This window comes from Zonotrichia albicollis, chromosome 18 (genome assembly GCF_047830755.1).
Source record: "Zonotrichia albicollis isolate bZonAlb1 chromosome 18, bZonAlb1.hap1, whole genome shotgun sequence".
Taxonomy (NCBI): Eukaryota; Metazoa; Chordata; class Aves; order Passeriformes; family Passerellidae; genus Zonotrichia; species Zonotrichia albicollis.
This window is the reverse complement of record NC_133836.1, coordinates 1,901,204-1,923,851: the sequence shown is the minus strand read 5'-3', so window position 1 is coordinate 1,923,851 and position 22,648 is coordinate 1,901,204. Positions and strand designations below refer to the sequence as shown.

The 22,648-nt window shown below is 56.0% G+C and overlaps 1 protein-coding gene across 25 annotated transcripts in view; it reads right to left on the bottom strand.

Moving 5' to 3' along the window:
- NCOR2 (nuclear receptor corepressor 2) overlaps window positions 1–22,648 on the bottom strand; it is a 226,408-nt gene that overhangs the window by 31,056 nt on the left and 172,704 nt on the right. For 23 of the 25 annotated variants that reach the window (XM_074554206.1, XM_074554221.1, XM_074554222.1 and 20 more), the window contains 5 exons: window positions 21,073–21,135; window positions 12,059–12,201; window positions 7,677–7,833; window positions 4,720–5,275; window positions 362–482 (listed from right to left, as the gene is read on the bottom strand). In XM_074554206.1, coding sequence (XP_074410307.1) covers window positions 362–482; window positions 4,720–5,275; window positions 7,677–7,833; window positions 12,059–12,201; window positions 21,073–21,135 — 1,040 coding nt within the window. The remainder of the gene's footprint in view (window positions 1–361; window positions 483–4,719; window positions 5,276–7,676; window positions 7,834–12,058; window positions 12,202–21,072; window positions 21,136–22,648) is intronic. The other 2 variants (XM_074554216.1, XM_074554217.1) reach the window with 1 other exon arrangement.

The following is a 22,648-nucleotide window of genomic DNA, read 5'->3' as shown; positions in this document are numbered from 1 at the left end:
GATGAAGTGCAGGGCTGGGAAGGTGCACTCCTTCTTTTTAAACCCATGGGAGGCAGCAGTCATGTGGCAGTGAGAAGCTTTTTCTGTCCAGACCTCCCACGATTTTCTGATAAAAGAGCTCAAGAGACATCCAAATGCTGCTGGCAGAGCTGCTCCAGCAGCTGGGAACACCCTCTGCACAGGGAGCACCTTGCCTGGCCGGGGTCTCACACCGCCCAGGCACAGCTCTCTGGACCAGAGGCCATCCCCAGGGATGAGCACATCCTTGCAAGCCTGACACACACCACGGGGCCCAGGGGGAGAGCGTGCACGAGGCACAGGCTGTGCTCCCAGCCCCTGCCCTCTCCAGCAGGGTACTCACAATGGGAGGGATGGCAGCAGCTCTCTGCTTCAGCTGTTTCAGGTCCAGCGGCTTCTGCGGCGAGGAGTTGAGCCGGGTGTCACTGGCGGTGTTGAGCAGGCTGGGCCGGGGGGACAGCAACCTGGAACCAAACAGGACATCAGCCATGGACAGGCTCCATGGCCCCCCCACACCCTGCACCCCTGCTCTTCTGTGCTGCCAAACCCAGAGCACATCCTCTGCATCAGAGAGGAGCGTGCTGGACCGCTGCTGGCTGCTGGGAAGCTGGGCTCTAAGACAACCCCCGTGGGACTACATGTCCAAACAAGACCCTTATGTCTGGCTCAAGAGGCTCTTGAGCCCACTTTCCCTCATCCCCATGCTATTTCTAGCAAATCTGCTGTTGTCCAGAACAAACCTGAGGGAAAATGCACTCTAGAGCTGGGTGTTATGGAGCGAGGCGACCAGCCCAGGTTTAATATGGACATTGTGTTACCCTCCAGAGCTCACACATACTGCTCACCCAGGGCTTCATGCTCTTCTTCAAGGAAGAAGGTGCTAAAGCCAGGGCAAGCCACCACGTGCAAGCAACTCGGGCCCTTGGGTCACTTGAAAGACGAGAGGCTGGATTTGGATGGGATTTGGCACTCAGCAGCTGTGCAGCCCTGTGCTCTCACCACTTGCTCTTCCTCTTGGCTGTTTGAACTGCCTGGTAACACTCAGCCAGCCGTGCAGAGCCCCTGTGCAAACATGGGGGGCATCCCTGTGGTGCCACCAAAATGGGGTGGGATGGAGGTGTGCAAAACCCTTGGGACAAACCCTCAGCATGTCCAGCTCCTGAGCTCATGCTGAGACCTCAGGAACTACGTCTGCCCAGGCCACCTCTGCTCTCTCTCCCTCCCGACTCCAGTTTGTTGAAGCCAGTTCATAGTTTTCAAGCTTTACAGCTTGATTTGTTTATTTTAGTTGTTATTTCAGTGCTCTCCTCAGCCTATAAATTTCAAGGTCATTCCATGCTCACCCTTGGATGAATAAACAAGCGTGGCGGGGCCGTGTGTGGGGAATAAACTCATCATAGTGCTGGGGCTGCCCCAGCCCTCGCTCTGCACAGTGCCTGGCATCAGAGGGGAAGGGGACCCACCTCCACACTGGCACCAGGGTAAGGCACCCAGGGAAACCAACCAAGGGACAGCAAATCTGAAAAAATAATCCAATCATGTCTGCCTGTGGAACCACTCGGGTGTTGTGAAGCTGCACTCCTGGAAGGGTGCAGTGCCCCAAAATCTGCTGAGACACAAGGCTGGGGACAAGGGCACCCAGCACTTGTTCCTGAGACCTTCACGCCAGGCTGAGCTGTGGAACTGCCACCCCAGCAGCTGCTTTGTGCACTCGCTGGTGCTTGAAGAGGTACACTGAAGAACCCTTAAAGTCCCTTTAAGCACCCTCAAGATCTTCAGGTTTCCTGAAGCCCTCCAGGATCCTGATGCTTCGGAAGCCAAAGTCAGTATTAAATTCATAAATATGCAAATTGCCTAATTTATTACGTCCCTCCCAGCAGATCTTGCGCCAGACAATGGGATGTCTGTTGGGTGCTTTGCTCTGGAAATCACCATATGAACAACTCTTGAACAATTCTTATCCACCTGCTGCTAACCCAGCGCCTCCCAAACCCAAGGACCAGTGCCTTAAGATGGCTGATGGCATTGGGAAGGATGGGAAAAGAGTCAGAGCAGGAAGGGGTTGGCAGGCTCACAGCTGAGCCTCAGCAGTGTGGAAATGTCCCCTCCCAGCCATGAAGCTTTGGGGATGACCATGACATTGCATTTCCCACACTCCTTCTCCTTCTGCCATGGAGATGGATGGGGACTAATTTAACTTCCAGATGATCCAACACACTGACACATGACCCAGCCAAACATGACTCCATAGTATTTGTGCAAAGGCAGCGGCTACCAGAGCTCCAAAACGGGTTCCTCCAAGCCAGAGACATGGCTCCAATGTGGCACTGGCCTGGCAGAGTCCCTGCACCTCTAGCAGAGCCAGCAATGGGCCGTGCAGCACCGGGATGGTCGGTGCAGGTGTCTCCTCACCATGCTGCAGGTCTGCAGTGCTATCTGTGTGTGGCCTCCCTCACATGTCCCCATCTGGCGTGACCTCCTGCTGAACCACATCTTGGCTGTGCTTGCAGCAGCCCTCCTGCAGCACTCGCTGCATGGAACCACAGACAACCAGCTGCCTCCTTCAGCTTGGATGAGTTAAGGCTGCGCCTCCTCAATCCTGGACATGCCTTTGCTAGTGTGAACTGCAGGACCAAAAAAAGGCTGCCCCCACTCTGAACCCTTCCCTTTCTCACCGCGGGGACACCCCAGCCACCCTCTGTCCTCTTCTGGGAGATGCCGGGGACAGCTTGATGCTTTCACAAGCGCAGGGAAGAGCACCCACGCCCCGCTGGCGCTGGGTGGGTGGGCGAGCATCGGGTGATGCGGTGACGGGGCGGCTCACGCGGCTCCGCGGCCCCGCTCCGCGCGAGTCACGCTGCGGCTGCGCCAACGCCCGCGGCCCCGCAGCCCCGGGCCCACGGGGAAGGCAGGGGAGCACAGCTACAGCTGCCAGGGGCACCGAGTCCCCACTGGGAGCCCAGAGCTCCGAGCCAGCTGAGGATCAGCCCCGTGGGTGCTGCTGGGCTGGGAAGCGCCCGATGGCAGCGTCAGCTGCAGCCTGCCCGTGCCAGCAGGCTCTGCCATCGCCCGCGCCTCATCGCCACACCGGCTGAGAGGAGTGGCCCGGGAGCTCGGGACGCCTGTTTGGTGTTTAATATTCCTGGAAGCTGGTAACTGTTTGACAAGCGAGATAGGAGCTGACTCAGCGAGGAGCTGCGATGGAAAAGTTGTTCCCAAGAGGATTTGCTCCTTTGCTGCTGAGAAGTTGGTACAAGCCACTGCTGCCCTGCTTTTGGTTGGGTTAATGTCAAACTGGAGGAGGACAGCCCTGCTGGCCTCACTCTCCCTTACTGGGAGATTTTCCCCTGTCTTGGAAGCAGGGGAGGGTGGGGAGGGGTGGTGCTGGACTCTGGCCATTGCTGGAGAGGAGCACTGCAGCCAAGAGGCCTCAGCCCTGCCACGGGGCTGGCCAGCAGCACCTCCACCACCCCTTGGCACTGCCTGCGCCGCTCCAGCTGCTCGGCAGCGAGGGGCTGCACCCCAGAGCATGCTCCCACACAGCAGCGCTCATCCACTGGCTCCTGCATCCACCACAGGGGAAGAACAGAGGCCATCTGGAGCAGTGGGATGCACAACAGCTCCCTCTGACTTCATCCCACCACTTTGCTCAGTTGCTTTTTCAACAACCCCATCCACAGCTCTGCACACATCCACAGCCTGCCCAGCCTGGCAGCACCCATCTTGCTGCCAAACTGCTCCCTGTGAGCCCACAGAGGGCTTGCAAGACACTGGATACAGGATGCCAGCCTTCAGTCCCTGCCCAGCTGAGTCAAAGAGGGACTGCTGCCCCCCATACAATGGCAGGGTGTACACAGGAGTCCCACCTGGCCCAAGAGCCATCATAAAATTCAGTGCTACAAAGATGTGTGTATTCACACATATTCTTTAAAAAAAGGAAAACCCTCTCTCCATCTGTGAGGCTCTTGGGTGGGGAGAGCCCTATGGGAAAGGCTGGGAGGGGAGCAAGATGTTTCTCCAAGGAGGAAGCCAGCGTTTCTCCTCCCTGTCCCAAGAGCCATCCATGAAGGGTTTGAGGCACTCTTGGCTGCCAGGCCCAGGGGTGGGTGGAGGGCTCGGGACTGCAGTGGCTCAGGTGAAGACCCTCTGGCATGGCCCCAGGAAAGCTCACACAGACCACATTCTCCTGCCTTTATGGCCAGGATGGATAATTTGCCCCTACAGATCTGAGCAACACCTCTGCCAAAGGAGCAACTCGCCCCCTCTTGCAGTAAAAGGCATCCCTGACGAGACTTTTCTCCTGCCAATGCCAACTGAGACAGAAACCATTCCCAGCCCCGGATGCTGGCAAACCAGCCCAACTCGGCTGTCCCTGAGAGCACACCCGCTCCATTGCGTCACCCAGATGGGCAGCTGCCACCAGCAAATGCAGTGGCTCTGCACCCAACATCTGCCCACGGCCGTGTCCTAGAAGCACCCGTGCGTTGGGACATCGCACTGCTTGTTGTGTCACAGCCCCTTTGGAAGCAACAGCCGCAGGGCTGGGGGCACATGGGGACACAGCTGGGAAGTCCCTTGGCCAGGGGACCGCATGAGCAGTGACATTCCCCAGGAGGAGCCCACAAAAACACCCATGGGCACTGCGACACAATGGAAAAGCTCATCTGGCCCTTGGGTCATGCCCTTGTCCCCCGCTCCTACCTGCTCTTGTCCACAGCATCCTGCTCATCCATCTCGTCTGCGCTGCAGGTCGCGCTGGAGTCGCTGTCGGGGTTCACCCCGGGGCCTTTGCTGCCCTTGTGGCTCTCCTTCTTCTCGGCCTTGGGTGTCCCCTCCGTCCCTGCCGTCCCCACGCTGCTGACGCCGCTTTCCACCTTCTTGTCATTCCCCTTGTCCTTCTCCTGGCTCTCTTCGCTCTCCTCCTTCTTCACCTCGCTCTTGCAGGGCTCCTCGCTCGCCTTCTCCTCCGGCTCCTCCGTTTTCACCACGTCCACCACCAGCTCCTCGGGCACCTTCTCCTCGCTGCTGGGCGCCTCGGGAGCCGTCTCCGGCGGGGGGCTGGCGGCAGGAGCGGGGTTGGCAGGGGGAGCAGGGGGAGCGTCGGGGGGCGTTGGAGCCTCTTCCCACTTGACTGCCGGTTCTGTGCCGGCGTCACCTCCCGGCCCGGGTGGTGCCTTGGCCCCGTTTTCGCCTCCTTCTTTGGCTTCAGGCCTTGGCGAGGGAATGCTCTCGGTGTCGGAGCTGTTATTTACTGCAGCTGAGAAAAGGGAAGAAATAAAAATAAGGATCAGCCTGAGATTCTTGCTTCCCATATCGTTGCCTCCACCCCCTCCCTTGGGAAGAGAACGCCCTCGTTCCTCTGAGGGGGAGATGATCCCAGGGCTGGGAGAACTGTGCTGGGATCCCCAGATCCAGAGCCTGCTAAGCAAAGGGCTGTTCTGGGGGCCTCTCTGCTTGCCCAGCACGACTGTGAACCCCCACCCAAACACAAAATCACACGCCCAAAAGCCTGCAGACTGAGTGACTGGGAAGCTGGATGTTAAGGGAAAACCCTGGCTGCTGGCTGGTCTGGCAGGACAGGATCTGCTCCCTTCTCGCCCTCTTACCTATGGCACATGATCGGCTTCCTCAGACCAGGCACCCTACTCGCTGACTTACATCACCTGTCTCCCTGGCTCTGCCACCCCTGGAGCAGCTGGGATCATCCCAAAACACTACACGTGTTTGTTGTTGGTGGCAGAAGAAAGGAGGTCAGGGTCAGCGAAAGGAAAGTGCTGGCAGCACTGAAGGACAGGTTAATTATTACACGGGAAGGATCATTCCCAGATCTGCCACCAGCAGCTTGATGAGAGCTGGAAGCACAAGCGTCCATGCACTGCTCAGAGCTAGGTGCTGCCAAGAGATTGTTTCTACAGCTGGGGAGAGGATCACTCCCTCCAAGGCTCGGCCGGACAAACATGGCCAGGGCCAGGAACACCAGGAGATTTCCACAGTCCCATCCCAGCGTGTCCCCACCGGGCAGGGCTCTCACGCTCATGCCCCAAAGGCTTCCTCACACGCATTCCTTCACCTGCCTCCCTCCACAGCAGCTCAGACAGCTTTCAAACCCTGGTGAGAGGAGTGCCACAGAGCGATTGTGTCCTAAAAGCTGTACACTGGAGCACATCCATCTCAGAGTGAAATCGTACCACACTCATCAGGAATCTCAGTCTTCTCCAATCTTACTCACTAGCAAACAAGAACTGAGGTGTCCCATCACCCAGCCAGGACAAGGTTCAGAGTGTGTTTGGCAAAACTCTTCCCAAGTGCCACTTGATGCTACTCTGAATGCTATCCCGAGACATCCAACAGTGGCTCATCCCAAACTCAGCCAAGCTCTAGACTTCCTTGCATTCCCTCCAGACACTGAATCCATACTCTACACCGTAATTCCCACACTGAGTCTTTCCCCCTGTCCTCGGATTGCCCATGTGGCCCCTGCAACTGCAAGGCATTGTCTGAGTATCCCCAAATGTCACCCTGGAGCCAGTGCCCATCTCCTGTGTAACACCACCCTGGCACTTCCATGCCCATTACAATTTTCATGCCCCTCATGCTTTTCCACAACTCTGTAGGACACCCCAGCAGCAGAGCAAGAGCCGATGCTTGGGGAGTAAGGCTCAGAAGCACGTCAAGAGATCTGTCTCTAATCTCAAAATCATGTTGTTTCCTCTCAGGCACTCTTACAAAGAGCAGTAACTACCTTTTACTTTGCTCCTGTGAGTCACATATCACCTCGCACAAAGATTTACCTGGAATCTGCCTCGTAATGAGTCACTCACAAGGACGATTTGAAAAGATTTCCCATTTCAAGTCCCATTAGCCTGGGTGCTGAGGCCAGGAACCAGTGTGGTGCCAGAGTGCTGGTTAAGTTATTAAATTACTTTGACAGAAGTCAAATGGGCATTGTTGGAAAATTGTGCACATTTTCTCTGAACTCCAAACTGCTGCGCTTTCTAAGCGATAAATAGCTGAAAATTGTCACTTTCAAGTTGTTTCCTTTCTTTGGTATGGCTGGGAAGGAGAAAAACGCTGCCTTAAAAGGGAAAAGAGGAGGAAAAGCCCCACCAAGGTGCATCAGCATTGCTGGTGGCAGACCACAGCTTCCCCTGCCTTCTCCCCAGTGCTGGGCTCCGGGAGCTCCACTGCCCAGAAAGCAGCAGAGCCCTGATGAGATGGGGACAGACCTTGGTGGGTTATCTCTCCTTGAGCCCATGATAAGCTCCACGAGAGCTCACAGCGGTGGCTAAGAGCGTGCAGGGACCCTCCTTAGGAGCAAACACCATGAAATGTGATTTACAGGAGGTCCTGGGAGGCCGTGTGCTCTTGGAAAGCGTACTGACGGAAATCAGAAACCAAAGGGCTCCCAAAATAGCCATCTGTCCAGACAGACACGGGAGGAGGGCAGTGATCCAGGGCACTCCTCGCAAGCGTGAAATCCAGAGGCATCCAAAATGCCATGAGTGCTGTGAGACACCATCACCTTGGTGTGACTTTGGGGTGACAGACCCCTTGTGAGTGCTGAATGTGCAGCCCCAGAGAGGCCGTGCGCGGTGCATCTGCTGTGACCAGGCAGCAAAGCCAGCAGAGCTGAGCCCATTCCCTGCCACAGCCCTCACCTGCCTCACCTTCTGCCTCCTCTGCCATCTCCTCCTCGTTGCCACTCGTCCCTGACACCTCCATCTCCTCGTCCTCAGCTGCGGGAGGGAAGGCGGCTTCTTCGTTCTGAACAGCTGCGCCTTTTTTCTTCTTCCTCTTGGCGTTCCTTTCTTTCTCCTGAAGAAGAGTGAGAATGGTGAGAGGCAAAGCCTAGGGGGAGTTATGGGGCAGCAGAGAGCACTGGTCCTGCCCAAAGGGTCAAGAGGGACACTGCCAGCAACCCCCTGCTCTGGGTAAACCCTCTGAGCCCCAGGCTTTGGGACACTCACCTGTTGAAAGCCTGGCAGCATGGTGTTACCTGGCCAAAAACTCTTCACTGCTCTGCACTGGTCAGCCTGGCCCCACAGGGAGCTCCAGCCTCAGTATGAAGGGGAAGAATGGCACAGACACACGGACAAGGCACAAGCATGCAGAGGTCACCAGTGCAGGGCTGGCAAGAGCCTGGGGGTCACATGTCTGCTCACGACACACGCGTGACACCTTGGTCCTGCGCATTTCCAGCTCTACCTCCAGCTACACAAACATGCGTGGCTGGGACTTGACGCTTATCTGCAGATAACAGAGCTGATGCCCCAGATACGGCCCAGCCAACATTTTCATGCACCTGCTTTCATGACCCCTTTGGCAGGAGCTGCCAAAGAACTTTGACTCCCGTGCCAGGGCAGCTGTCACCGGTGGACAGTGGGCAAGCTCAGTGCAGCACGGCATCCCAAAGGTGACTGCCTGGTGTCCTGGCTTGCCCTGAGACAGCCCCAACGCTCCCTGGCTGGAGCACGTGCCACAGCCACGAGGGTGTGGACAGCTGCTCCCTCCTGCAGACCTAAAGGAAAAGTCTCGGCTTTGCTATTGTTTCCTGCTCTTGTTGCTTGAGTAAATATTACCAGTAGGAACAGGCTCATCATCTCCGGCTCTCCCTGCAAACCCCACATGAGTGACGTGTGTAGGACGTTTATTTACATGGATGAAAAGATAAAGCCGTGGTGGAAACGTTAACTTTGCTGCTGGATCTCTGCGCTGGGAAGAGCTGGTCCCCCCCTTCCCCCACCCCCAACTTTTCAATCCTTTAGAAAACTTCCAGATAAAACAAACAAATACAACTGCTTTTTGCTTGGAAACGCTGCTTGCTCAAAATCTATTTTTATCAAACTGGGCAGGAGAGAGGGGAAAGAGGCACTTGAGAAGCGGCTCTGTGCAGGCACAGAGAGGCAGAGGGAGGAACACCAGGCTCTGTGGTTCCCTTTCTCCAGCCCAGCCCTGCCGCTGGTGTCCCGGTGCTGCCCCGGCAGCGATTCAGCCCCGCACGTTCCTGTGTGAAGCAGCAGTTCCCATCACGCTGAGGCAGTGACAAAGCGCCGACGTTACTATGGCAAAGACTTCTCTGCCTCTTACTCACGGGTCCGTGACTCAGCCGCGGGCAGAGCGGGCTCCTCACTGGGAATTAGCTGGGAACCAGCCTCTGCCTCTGCACCCTACTTGGCCAGAGCCCGGGGCTGGCAGCTGCTGGCACAGCAGAGCAGAGCAGTGAGCGGCCCCAGAGTGGGTCACTCTCCTGGCAAACCCCACTGCTGGTATTAGGGGAAATTATGTGAAATACAGGCAGCAGATCCTGCCTGCATCTGGAGATGTGTTCAAGGCCACCACTTCGCCTCTTATCACGCCTACAGCTCCAGACTCCTTGTGCAGTCTTGCTCCTCTCTACCTTCCACCAGATATTTCTTGAGGAGCAACCAGGACTTGGTGCTACTCAAGCATTCTGACTCACCAAGACCACTGAGGATATACCCTGAGCACAGCAAGGACACAGAACCCTGCACAAGGGGTCACTCCATGCCTCCTCCTCCACAATGTCTTTAAAGGCAATCCCAATAAATTTGGGCTCCCCCTGCACTCACTACCTGATGTGGCAGCAACAACCCAAAGAGCTCCCAAACCCTGCTACCAACAGGAACCACCCTGATGGGAACCTCCCATCAGGCTGAGCCTGTCCCAACAGCAGGACCAAGGCAAGCCAGACACACTCATTCCCAGAAGCAGAGGCCAACAGAGCACACTCCTGAAGCATTTTTGCTGTGCAAAGCCAGCATCATCCAAAAAAGCAAGGAATTAAAGGAATGTTGCTCAGAGGAGGTCCACAGGACTTGGTCTCCAAGCAGGACCAGCCCCAGCCCCGGGGGTAACTGGCACAAGTTCTCCTGTCTTTCCTGCACAAGCCCAAACAAGCCCAGCAGACCAAAGTGACAGTCACACCACTGAAGACAGGGCCTATCTGCAGCCACTAGCAGAAGGAGCAGCTCCGAGGACAGCGTGTCTGCCGATGCCCTGCTCTCCTTAAATGCCAAGATTAGCGAGTGCAGTGTGCTGAAGGTCAAGGCCAAGTGACGCTGATGCCTGGGACACATCGGAGCGGCGCAGCAGCGAAACCAAGCCAAAACACACAGCAGGGCAGATAAAGGGAAGCCTCAAGGTGGCCTGGCCCTGCCCCAGCACTAACAGGCTGCCCATCCCAGGGTGCAGCCGGCTGGTTCCGTGCCTGTTTCCCATCCTACACCGGTCACACAGCCCCTCAGAGCCACCTGCACGCTGCTGAATCCTGCTCTCACACCTACCTGGAAGAGGAGGCTACAATATTAATGAGCCCCATTTGGGAAATGAATGAGATCTGCTAATTAAGTTTACTTTCATTTAGCGTGAGAGGAAAAGCAGAGCCACTGCATTTCCCTGCACATGATCAGCAATAGCTGGTGCTGGTGAGGTCAGGGAATAATCTGTGGATGTCATGGCAAAACTAAGTGATGCCAGGCTGCTCCACACGTGCTTCCTCCACAGAGGTCATGGCTGATACTGGCTACAGGATGAGATTTGGAGGCTCGGTTTGCTTGGGATTATATATAGGAGTCAGGAATGAAGGTTCATGGCAATTTAATCTCAGTTGTTCTTTCATTTTATTCAGCTTTCTGGCATCTGCTGTTGCCACAAAACAATAGAGTACAATAAATAACAGCTGAATGTTCATTGTTCTTCTCCACGACCGAATCCCACAGCCTCCAATGCTCGAAAAATAAAATGATGATGCTGATATAAACTGCAAGTGAGAGTGAGCAATTAGACTGGAGAAGTCTAGCGGCTGCCTTGGAGGGACGGATGCAGGGAAAAATGTGGTTCTGCAGAAAAACACTTCCGTGATATAATTTCTGCAACATTAGGGAGCAGAGTAAATTAATACACACCGGCTCCACTGCCAGCAAAGCCGTATGATCTTATTTCAGATTCTCCCCAGTAATGAACAATGATATCTTTCTAATGTAACTTTTTATATTCAGAGGGCTTGATGTACATTTCACAGAATATTTCATTCCAGCCTTTATATGGGTCTGGGGGTCTTTTATATAGTTTGTTTGCTTTGTTTCTAAAAACAATTCGGTGAAACATGGGAACACAGGAGTGTCTCTGTGCATAGAGAATTAATAAAAAAGAATCGCCGATGTCTTCTCTTTCTCTCATTCCTATAGACTGACTAGGATATTAAATTCCTGGGTGAGTCATTGAATGTTTTCCTGTCTTTCTTTTTACTCTTGCTGTAATAGCTTGCTTGGAAAGATTCCTGCATTGAACATTGTCCTTTGCATTTTCAAAGCACCCCTTGGGGGTTTAGCCATGTGAATTCTATTAGCCAGAAACTGGGAACCCCAGGATACTCTACAAATGAAATAATTATAATCTTTAGTGTCTCTTAGCAGTCCAAGCTATCTCCAGAACAAGAAACAAGCCCCACTACATTCACACCCTGCACCACATGCCAAGAAAGAATAGCATTAGCCCCATCTGAAGGGGAAACTGAGGCACGGAGAGGTGTGCACACCTACTTGCAGTGCTGAAGAAAACCTCTTTCAGAGCCAGGCTTTCCTCACATTGTCCTAAATCTCTGATTTCCTTTGGGGCAAACCAAAGCAGTTTACTGCAGGTAACTGCAGAACCAGCTAGGTACAGACCCGTGCGGCCCAGCCGGGCTCTCTGCTCACCGGGGCGGAACAGCACAAACTCACCAGAAACAAAGTATTTGCACAGCCATCAGAACTTGCATCCTGGCCAACACAGCCCTGCTCCTCCTCCTGCTCCTTATCTCCCCACGAACCAGCCATGCTCCAGACACCCAGGCAGCAGCTCTGCCTCATCCAGACCTCCCAGAGAGGACAGACGGGTGGGCAGCCCTTTCCCGTGCCACTCCACAGCCCCCACAGCTCTCACCCAACCTGACAAAGGCCCCTCTGGCCTGTCGGGAGCACCCAAGCCCTTGCTAGGAAATATCCCCAGCGCCCCATGCGGGCTGGGACAGAGCTCTCACCATTTTCAGTTTGTGCTGCTGTAGGATCTCGTCCAAGTTCTGCCTCTTCTTGTAGTTGAAGTAGAAGTTTTTGCACTGCGACACGGTCTTGGAGCCCACCATCCTGGCAATGGCCGACCAGTTCCGCCCATGCTCAAGGAGACCTGCAGGTGGGGGAGGCACAGAGGACAAAGGTTTGACACCAGAGGCACTCACACAAGGGCACCATTATCCACACAGGACGGGAAACCTCCGGGAAAGCCAAACTCCACAGGAACAATGTGCTCACCAGCACCTGTCTGAATGGCTTCTAGACCAGGGGATGACCTATGAGAGCCTGTTTTTCTTTCCAAAAGGGAAAAAGGCGCTGTGCTGACTGTCTCTGGAATAAAACACGTCCTGCAGCCGCGTCCCGGCAGTCACGAGGCCGAGCAGAGCTCCCTGTCCCTTGGGATGGCTGCAGCAGGTGCTGGCACGCCCAGGAGAACTTGGGACAGCTGCTCTCAGCCCTGAACATGAAGCAAAGGCTCTTCCCACCCCAGGGCACACAGCCCTGCCAGGGAAGGGAGGGAAGCCTGGCCAGGTGAGTGGCAGCATGCTGGCAGGGAAGCCCGGGTGATGTCCCTGGCTGGGAAGAGGTGTGCCAGGGGATTAGTGCTCATCACAGGCTCCTGAGCAAAAGCAGCTTCCCAGGTCAGGCATCACACCAAGGGCTGGCAATCCTGGCCAGATGGTGCCACCCGAGCGTGGGGCAAACCCAGCAGGGTGGAGGAGGATGAGGAGGAATAAAGAGACAGTCAGCACCCTGTTCTTGCCATCTCTGCAGGGGTATCTGGGCACCCCTGGCCCTGCAGATGGAGGCAGGAGTTACAACCACAGCCCAGGGATGGATGCAGTGGCACCTCAGGTTCCTGGAGGTGACCTGTGAAAGAACCACCCAGATTTTCTGGACATTTCTTTCTCACTGCCTGCAGTTATTCCTGGTCCTTTGTGTGGTGTCTTGTGGGGCTGGAGCTGCCACCAGCCTGTGGGACACTGCCAGCCTGGCTTGCTCCTGACTGCCCATGTGATGCCACTATCATGCCAACAGCTCCCTACCCCTTCCCTGCACCTTGTGAGGGCACAGGATGCAGAGCCTGTAAGTCCAGAGTTACTATACTGCCACAGAAAGGTAACGTCAAGATGAAAGCCAGCACGGAACGAACCTGCTAAGAACATCTTTCTCCTTTGCTGAGGGACTTTCTGCCCAGAGGCCACCAACCACAGAGCCCTGTGTGGCTGGGAGTGGGCACTGACCACTGGCTGCTCTGACACCACGGGGCTTGGGACATGGTGAGTCCCACACTGGGGCTCCTGGCACAGCTCTGTTCGTGCCTGGGAACATTGCAGCTGTGCCCCAGCCCGATGCCAGCCTCCTGCCAAGCTGCTGCCATGTGGCAGCCCAACCTCTGCTCCAACAACAAACCCCAGGGGATGGCTGATCTCAGCACAGCCACACACAGTCGGGCCCAAAGGGGCACCCCAGGATCTGCTCTGTGAGCCCATGCAAGGGGAGGGCATGGCTGCATTGAATAGATGGCACCATGTGCCCCCAGAGAGATGAAATCCCCTCCCTGCTTCCCAGGTCCTGGAGAAAACCAGCAGCACCCAGCATAGCAGGAGTTAACATCCAGCTGGTGCCTGTATCCTGCCCGTCCCAGCACCAGGCTTATCAAATTGCATGTACGAGGCATCACATGCACTGAGCACCAGAAAGGCCCTGGCAAGCCAAGAAACAAGTTTGAGCTTTAACTCTGCAGCTCCCAGCCTCGCTCAGCCAAACCCACGACCTCTGTCACCCTGCTGACGGGGCTGGGACTGCTTAAAAAAAATTATTAAAAAAAATCACATCCGGCCACCAATCCTGAGGCAAAGAGTGGGGCAAGAGTCCTCCCCCTGCCGTTGCTGAGTGCCGCAGGGGAAAACAGGACAGTCCCCAGTGTCACAACCCATCCCCTCTGACACAACCCGCTGCTGCCTTCCAAAGCAAACAAGCAGCTCTGTCCCTCTGCTCATCAGCACACTGGCGGCCCAGCACCAAGTGCGGCAGCCGGGCCAAGGCTGACTGTGTGCCCCGGGCAAAGCTGAACACTGGCAGCAGTGGGGATGTGCCATGAGCACGGGTGCTCTGGCAGGAAGGATGCCAGAAGGCAGGAGCTGGCATGGCAGAGCTCATGGCTGGGGGGTGATGGATGGCAGCGTGAGCGGTCTCCAGCATGGTGTGACCTTTACTGGCCACAGGCAATGCCAGCTCCGGGCTGTCCTTCCCCCTGCCCAGGCTGGCTGTGCCCCTGCTCACCAGGACACTGCTGAAGGAGCTGCAGCAGGGCAGGTGGCCACTGCTTGGGAGGAGAGGAGGAGGAGGCTGCCTGCAGCCCCTGCCCGCGGGACCAGCAGAGAGCCCCGCCACTCTTCTACATGAAACCAGAGCGAAACAGCAACACCTGCTTCCCACGCTGTAGTTATCTGCACGCTCGGGAGGGACCAGCCAAGACACCCCGGTAAGCTCCGGGCTCGCCAGGCACCCCATGTCCATGAGCTGCTCCAGCACAGCCACCCCTGGAGCCTGCTCCCCCTGCCCCGCACTCCCCGGCGCTCCAGCCCGGCACGGCAGCACCAGCGCTCGGTTCCTCATCGCAACTGAAACTATGACTAACCGAGTTATCAGATCCTCAGGAAGGCTGAGCTCCTCGGCTCGGGGCGGGGGCTCCGGACGCAGGCTCTGCCGCAGGCACGCAGCCACACACAACCTCGAGGTTAACCCCATCCTTCGGACCCCAACACCCGACTTACGTGCTCCGGCGGGCAGGGAGCACACCCGCAGTGTGCAGCGGGTGGGCTAGCAAGGACACGGCTCTCAGGGCACTTCTTCAAAGCCCCCCCGGGCACGGCAGCCCGCGGCAAAGCGCTGCGAGTGCTCCGCTCACACCCTCCCCACGCATTTCGCTTTCGCTCCCTCGCAGCAGCCGGAGACAGAGAAGAAAGCAAAGCCGGTTCCTTAAATCCTGGGGGCGAGAGGATTTCAGAGCCATGGGCGGCCGGGAGCGGCGAGCAAACGGGCACCGAGGCTGGAAACCAGGTCACAGGCGGCAGACTCCTGACCCCGATGGCAGAAGTTGGTGGGAACACATGCTCCGGCCCCAGCGCTCTTCCCTTCGGAGCGAACGGCGTTCTCCGCTCTCCTCCGCTCGCCCGCCGGAGCGTTCCAGCCGGCTGCAGCCGCGGTTGTTAAGGTGGATGGAAGAGCCGCCAGTATTTTCTCCCCTACCTCATCTCCTTGCTCAGCAGCTCGGGGCTATAGGGAGACTGTGCAGTTTCAGGAGATGCCCGACGTTGCCAAGAAATAATAATAATTTAAAAAAAAAAAAAAAAAAAAAAAAGGCAGGAGAAAAGCGAAGGGGCGGGAGCGCGGCAGCTCCGCTCCTGCCAGCCCGGGGACGGGGAGCCGGTGCCGTCGGTATGTGGCGGAGCAGCGAGCAAGCTCTAATCTGTTCCTCTGGCTGACCCGGGGCTCGTTGCATCTGAATGTGACCTCTAGACAGAGCATTAATAACGAACGTGGCGCTGACCCAAGCTGACAAGGGGTGCGGCGCTTGGCACCCGCTCCCGCCCTCCCTCGCTCACTTTCTGTCTCCCTCGCTCTCGGCTGAATGTCAGCGGCAGGGGGAGGGATCCAGGAAAACAAAGCTTGGCTAATAGTTTTCTCCGCTCTCAAGTGAATCAAAGGCGCTTTTCTTTGGGGACGTGCGCGCCGGCGAGCCCAGTGCCGCACCGACGGGGTGCCCTGGCGCCCCGGGACACCTCGGGACACCGCGGCCCCTGCCCTGGCACAGCAGGGATGGACGCGGAGAGCTTTGGCACCGGGGTCGCCATGGGCACACCGGGGCCTCTGCTCCCGTACAGCAAGTGCAGGCTGGAAGGAAGAGGAGCTCGGAGAGCGGGGTTCCGTGCTCGGCATCTCGGGGAGCTGAGAAGAAACCCGGAGGGGCAGCGCGGCGGGCGAGGGCTGTGGGCTCGCAGCCCCTCGGTTCTCTGCAGCTCGGGGTTTTTACTAGAGACATTGCTCCGGCACGGCTGCCCAGCTCCACCCTGGGCTTGGTGAGGGCGGGGAGAGCCCGTAAAAGGGTCCCTTAATGGGAGCTCGCATGGATTAACAGAGCAAGGTTACAGGGGAAAAACTAAGTGATATCATTCCCTACGCCTGACGGTACCTGCTGTGATCCTCCAGTCCCTCCTGCGCCCACACACCCTCTTGGGAGCGAACATGGAGGCAGTTCTGGCTACGGCACCGCCAAAATGTGCCGCAATCCTGTTCTGGAGAAAGAGCGGCCCCACGGAGGCAGCGACACCACCCAAGGCATCCCGAAAGCCTGCTCTGCATCGCTTCCCCGCACTAACGCCGGGGGGCTTTGCAGAGGCTCAGAGAAGGTGAGTAACTCCTGCTGGGCCATGGATCAGTGGGTGGCAGAGCCAGGTGCACGCCAGGCTGCTGATGCTGTGCCAAGGGAAGCAGTGGGGATGGTGTGTGGGGTGAGCCCACATCCCCAAAGGCGCTGGGGTGCTGCCAGAGGGACCATGGCACAGGCAGCCAGCTCGGTGTGCTCTTGCCACTGTGGTGGATGATGCCCTTCCTTCCATCCTTCAGGTGATGCTGCCCTGAGCACACCAACCTGCTGTGCTCACAGGGGACCTCTCATTTGGTGGCTGGACACAAGCACACCTCTGATGTGTCCTACAAGGGAGCTTGCAGCTGAACGTCCCAGCATCTTTCACACCCGTCATGCCACATCCCAACCAGCAAGGAGTTGGGATCTTGGACCAGCTCAGCTCTAGTGCAACGTCCCGTCTCTGCTGGGGGCCCTGGCTGGGGACCCTCGGCTCCCCGGTCTCCCCTTTGAAATGGATAATTCCTATACCACTGCATCCACCTGCTGCAAAACCTTGAGCCCTGTGCCCTGATTGGACCTGCCGGGTTTTACCACTCCTGCCACAACCTTTCTTTTTTGCTGTGTCCCATCCTTTGACACAAGGGCACAGGAAGACCCCCTGGATGCCTGCTCCTGGAGATGTGCCATCCCCGCTGGTCCAGCATGGCAGTGAGTACACACGGAGCAGCCACTGCTGGCAGGCCCAGCTCTCTTCTTTCACCTGGTTCAGATACTATTCCCGCTCCCTTATTGTTGAAAAAATAATACTCAAAATTAAAATGTAGGCAGCAAATTATAGTAATTACCCAGCAGTTCCTCCTGACAGGCCTTTTGTATTCCATTCACTGACACTCACTAAGCAAATCCTCGCAGTTTGCTCCTACACACTCGGGAAACGTTCAACCAATGGTGGCACAAAGTGCAGCTCTGGGGGCACGGCGGGCACAGGCACGGTCCTGGGGGTGACACCTTGGCTCAAAGACAGCCAAGCACCAGCCTGGGATGGCAGAGATGGGACTGCAGTCAACTACAGCCTCACTCAGGGCAAATGCAGCTAATTTACGCCTTGGACACAATTGTGCCCTCATGGCACCCAATCTGCCCCATCCAAATAATTTTTACCACGTTGCTTTGCACAGAGTTCATGACAAACACCAGGCACCCACGGCACTCTGGCTGTGCACACTGGGATGGCCAGGCTGGGCTCTCCTTGCTCTGGGCTGCCCTTGCACCCTGCCTGGACACAGGACACCTGAGTGGGAGACCCCAAGGCCACCAGAAGGACAACGTGCAGTGACGGACACGGACAGCAAACCAGTTTCTCAGCCCACTTTTACTACTATCAGCAGGTTTTTACAGCTGTAAATACCTCTGATGGGAGAAGGGAAGGTTCCAATATGAGCACTGGGGAGACAAAAGAAGGAAGATATGGAGTTGCCAGCTCACCAGCATCACCCAGCCAGCTCCTGCATTTCAGAGGTGATGCAAGGTGGCTGACTTTATTTTAGTTTTGTAAACAGAACGGGACTGGGGAAAAAATGGTTCAGGTCAGTCCAAAACTCAGATGAATTGTTGGCAGCACTGAAAATAAGCATTCAAAAGAGTGCCTTTGGTATCCAAGGGAATATTTTATATCTACCCAAAAGGAACTATATAGGAGTTTTCATGGGTTATTTAACTCTCTGTCATCAGTATTTTACAACCATGCCCAACCCTCCCCTGCCTCATCACCTGACTCCATCCCGTGTCCTCATTGTGGTAAAAGGCATAAAGAGCCCCAGGCTGGCTGTGCCCTGAGGACAAGGAGCACTGAGCCTGGGCAGGGCCTCAGCAAGAACCTGCCACTGGGACCTGCCTCTTTTCAAAGAACAAAACCACTTGTTAGACGCCACGGGAAAACCCCGAGCCGGCGAGAACAGGTACCAGACTTTAAAGACTAACAAAGGTCATGTGGAAACCTCCCGGTTCATCGGGTTCAGCTCCAGGGCGGTGCGGCTGCCCCGCACCTCCGGCACCCGTGCTGGCACTGTGTGTAGGGGCTGGGGGGACAATAAACCCACCCAGTGCTGAGGCTGGTGCTCAGCCACTGCCCAGACCCCCCTCCAGCCCACCCTGAGCTCCTGCCTGTGTGGGCTCATCCAGCAGGTCCCCCAAAGGCAGCAACTGCCTCAACATTGCCTTTTAAGGAGCAGCCCCATCCTGCTGCTGAATGCCTCTGCACCCTGCCCGGCAGCAAAGCCGTGGGTGCTGCTGCTTCCCGGCCTGGGAAGGGAAGGGGAAATCCTCCAGCAACTCCGGGTAAATCCAAACCTCCTGCTTTAGGGATCACAGCAATGGTGCAAGGAAATAGTATCACAAAAACACATTCCCCCATCGTTATCCCAATCTCTGCACATTTTGACAGACTACTGAATCGAAGTTCATTGCATAATGAAAGTGTCATTAAGCAAGAACTTTCCTCTTGCTGGGTTTTTGTTCCCCTATTTAAGTTTAGTAACACGGTACTCCCCTTCATTGTCTCCCCCGGCAGACACAATCCTGCCTTCTCCTGATTGGAAACTCCCTGTGCAGCTCTGTGACTCTGGAGGAAAGCAGGCAGCTCAGCTGCCTCTCTGTCCCAGGGCTGTTTTCTCTCACCTCCCTGAACACAAATGACATGCAGTTTCATGCCCCACACACGAAACCCCGGCATGGACAGCAGGGCCAGGCTGATCTGGCTGGCAAGTGCTAGGAGCAGAGGTCACCAACTGTCCCCTCAAGATGATGAGGAGACAGCAAGATTTGAGTCCCAGGGTGGTAGGGCTGACCTCCCCTGGGACTCACATCTTGCTGAACTCCCTAAACCAGCCAGCTATGGGCTCTCACTGGTACCAGTATGGAGGAGGGTGCCTTGGGTAGCTGAGTCCTTATGGTGAGGAGGACTGTGCCTGTGTGTGAGCCCAGCCTGAGCAGGCCACCGCCCCCTCTGCCCCTGCCCAGCCGTGCTGGCAGCAGCTCTGCCACCGCCTCCTGCAGCCTCTGAGGTTACCTCCGGAGTTTCAGTTGCTGTGAGTTGGAAACCCCCAGCACGCAGGTCCCTGGAAATGCCAGACGCAGCCAGTTCGAAGCATTAAAGCGGCTGCTTCCTGGCAGAGGGGAATTTGGCTTTTCTGTAGAAGTCTGGTGTTGCAATCTCAGTTTCCCAGGTTGTAACGAAGGGAGAAACAATCAGCCATTGGGCTTTACACCAGCAAATCTCCCTGCCTCCTCCTGGCCCCTGGGCTGGAATAGTGCTGCATGCTCCCACGCTTCATCCTTCCTTCACACAGGCTTTGGCAGCTGGTGCTGAGACTCCTTAAGCGCACCTCCGCCATCCAGCATAAAACAACAAGAGGCACTTTTTAACAACCAGATGCTGATCTCCAAAATAAAGCAGTGCTCAGAAAATATCCCTCCAACGACCCTCCCCTGCCAGCATCTGCTCACCCCATTACCTGGCCCCAGGCCAGTTTCCTTGATTAAAGTCTATCTATTAAGTTTTGTGACTATAGAGAGCCCCGTTCAGCAATGCACAGGATTGGCACTGGGTTGTAAAAGAGGGTTGGAACAGCTTAAAGGCGAGCGAGCCAAACACTTTGGGATATTCACAGGCAAAGTAATCCAAGTCCACAGCTCCCAGCGGCACCTGGGCAGCCGGTGCTCCAGAACGTGCAATCACCATCCCAGCAGCAGGTGCATTCTCCAAGCTGAGCCGAACCTGCTAACACGCCTATTTGCCTTTGCCATCCCTGAACAGCACTCATTTCCATTTTAATTTCCCATTTACAATCCTCTCCGGGCCAGGAGAGTCGGCAGCAACGCAAGCGGGATGCACGGGCTGGGGACGCGAGCTCGACAGCCCATCAACAGGACGTGACTTTGGCAAAAAATTAAAGCAGTGAAAGGGCTGGCGCAGGAGCGGCACGAGGAGGGGAAGTGGCAAGAAGGGCTGTGCTACACTCAGCACTTTTTAAAAACGGTCTCAGCAAAGGCTCTGAATCAGCTCCAGGATGTAAAGTCACCGCACGCTGCCATGGCTCTTGAGAGCTCCCCAACATGTGCCTGCAGAGTGCTGGGGTTCACTGTCCTCTCCCTGAATCCCAAAGCTGTGAACACAGGCAGACACTCTGTGTGTGCTTTGAACAGATCACACCAAGGCCACAAAGCTCTGAAGAGTGGGGTGAAACTACACCCCATGCTAGAGGCACCAGCAGCTCCAACACTGAAACGGACAACGCGCCTTCCCCATTTCCTACAGCCAGCTCCTGCCTTGGGGCACACACACGGCTCCAGCCACAGCCCAGGCATCCCTGGTGCTGGCACAGCTCCTGGGGCTGGACAAGCTGAGCACACTCCCTGCACCATTCCCTGCCTTCCCCACACGCTCCCTGAGGCGCGCTGGGAACAAACCAACAGCAGGACAGGCAGGATCCAGCCCCACAGCTCAGGATCCACCACACTGCACCAAAGCCAGCACTCAGATTCTTTCCATCCCCAGTTGCTGGATTAGCTCCAGCACAGCCGATAAAAGAAAGAAAATGAGTGTCTCACCTTTTTTAGCTGTCTCCATCTCCTCTTCAGTCCAGCGAGAGCTTTCATTCATTTCCAGGGAAGCTGGGAAGGAAGAAGGAAAGAGAGCAGTCAGCTGTGAGCAGGAGCCAGCAAGCCCAGTGAGCTCAGAGGAGGTGTCCCAACACCCAAACCCTGTCCCATGCCCCTGGAGGCATGACAAAACCCCAAGCAGTGCAGAAGTGCTCCCACAAGAAAGGCTGTCATAGTGCAGGCTCGTGAGGCTTTTCCAGGCCACAGCACCCCATGCACAACATCCCCTCGGGATGCACCTGAGTGATGCAAAACCTCCACTTTGGGCCTGGAAGCAAAGCCAGATGGCTTAAGAGTGGCAGCAGAATTGCTGCTGATGGTGGCACGCACCCTGGCCCAACAACAGGTACCTAAGATGGAGCTGGCTGGGGCTGTGTGCTTTGGAGGAGGCAGACGCAGGGTGGGACCGTCAAGAGACGGAGAAACAGCGTCACCTCAGCGGTGACTTTGGCCGACTGCATCTGTCAGGGCTGGCCACTGACAGCACAAGGGTGTTGGCTGTGTGACCACGGGCTCCCTCTGTGCCACCCCTGGGCTCTGGGATAGCACCTCTGAGCCACTGCCAGCAACAGTGGGGGCCTATTGGGAGCAGTGCCCATTGAAGGGGACATGCTGCTCCAGCCAGGAGGCTGACAGGGGTGTCAGCATCTCTCCCAAAATCCAAGCAGGTGCTGGGGACACCAAGGTCCTGTATAAAGCCTTCACTATGCACCAGTCCTGCTGGCAGCCTGGCACAGAGCAAACCCTACAATAACAAACTGGGGTGTGAGTCAGAGACAAAAAACAACTCGGTAAGGAAACAGATTTCCGGCTCAGGCTGCCAAGGGGTTATTACTCTAAACAACAGGCAAAGCATTATTTCAACAGTGATGAGAGATGTTTTGACAGTGTCCTTTCAAAATGGAAAACAGGCTGATAGGTTCAGGATAAAGAATGCAGGCAAGGAGAGAAAGAAGGATCTTCGAAGAAGCTCTATAAGAAGCTGAGACCCTGTGGGAGGACAGCGTGAGTTCCAATGCCCACAGCAGTGGGCAGAAGAATCTCCTTCAGAGCTGGCTGAGCACGACTGCAGGTGTCACCTCCCGGAAGACAGCACAGGTCACTGCCTCCCCCAGAACCGTGCTGCCCCTGGGACACCAGCCAAGAGGGAGGGAAACTGATACCTCACTGCTTCCCCCTGGCAGCAGGCACGGCCAGGGCCACAGCGCTCGTTTACGTAAAAGCGAGTGTCCCCAACGCCGTGCAGGCCCTTGGCTCAGCTGGTGATGGCTGTTATTGTATGGTACAGAAATGTCACAGGAATGGCCCGTTTGGTTTGATTAATGGCATCGCCTGAGGTTGCGCAGTTATGAAACAGATGCCCACGGGGAGCTCCGGCACGCTGCAGTTAAACCACAATACGGTTTTGTGCTGGTTTTTAATGTTCAATTGGTATTTAAAATGCAATAACTTTCTTAGCCAACCTAAATTAAAGCACTATTGGAGAGACATAAAGTGAAATCAATTGCTCAGATATGTCACTGGA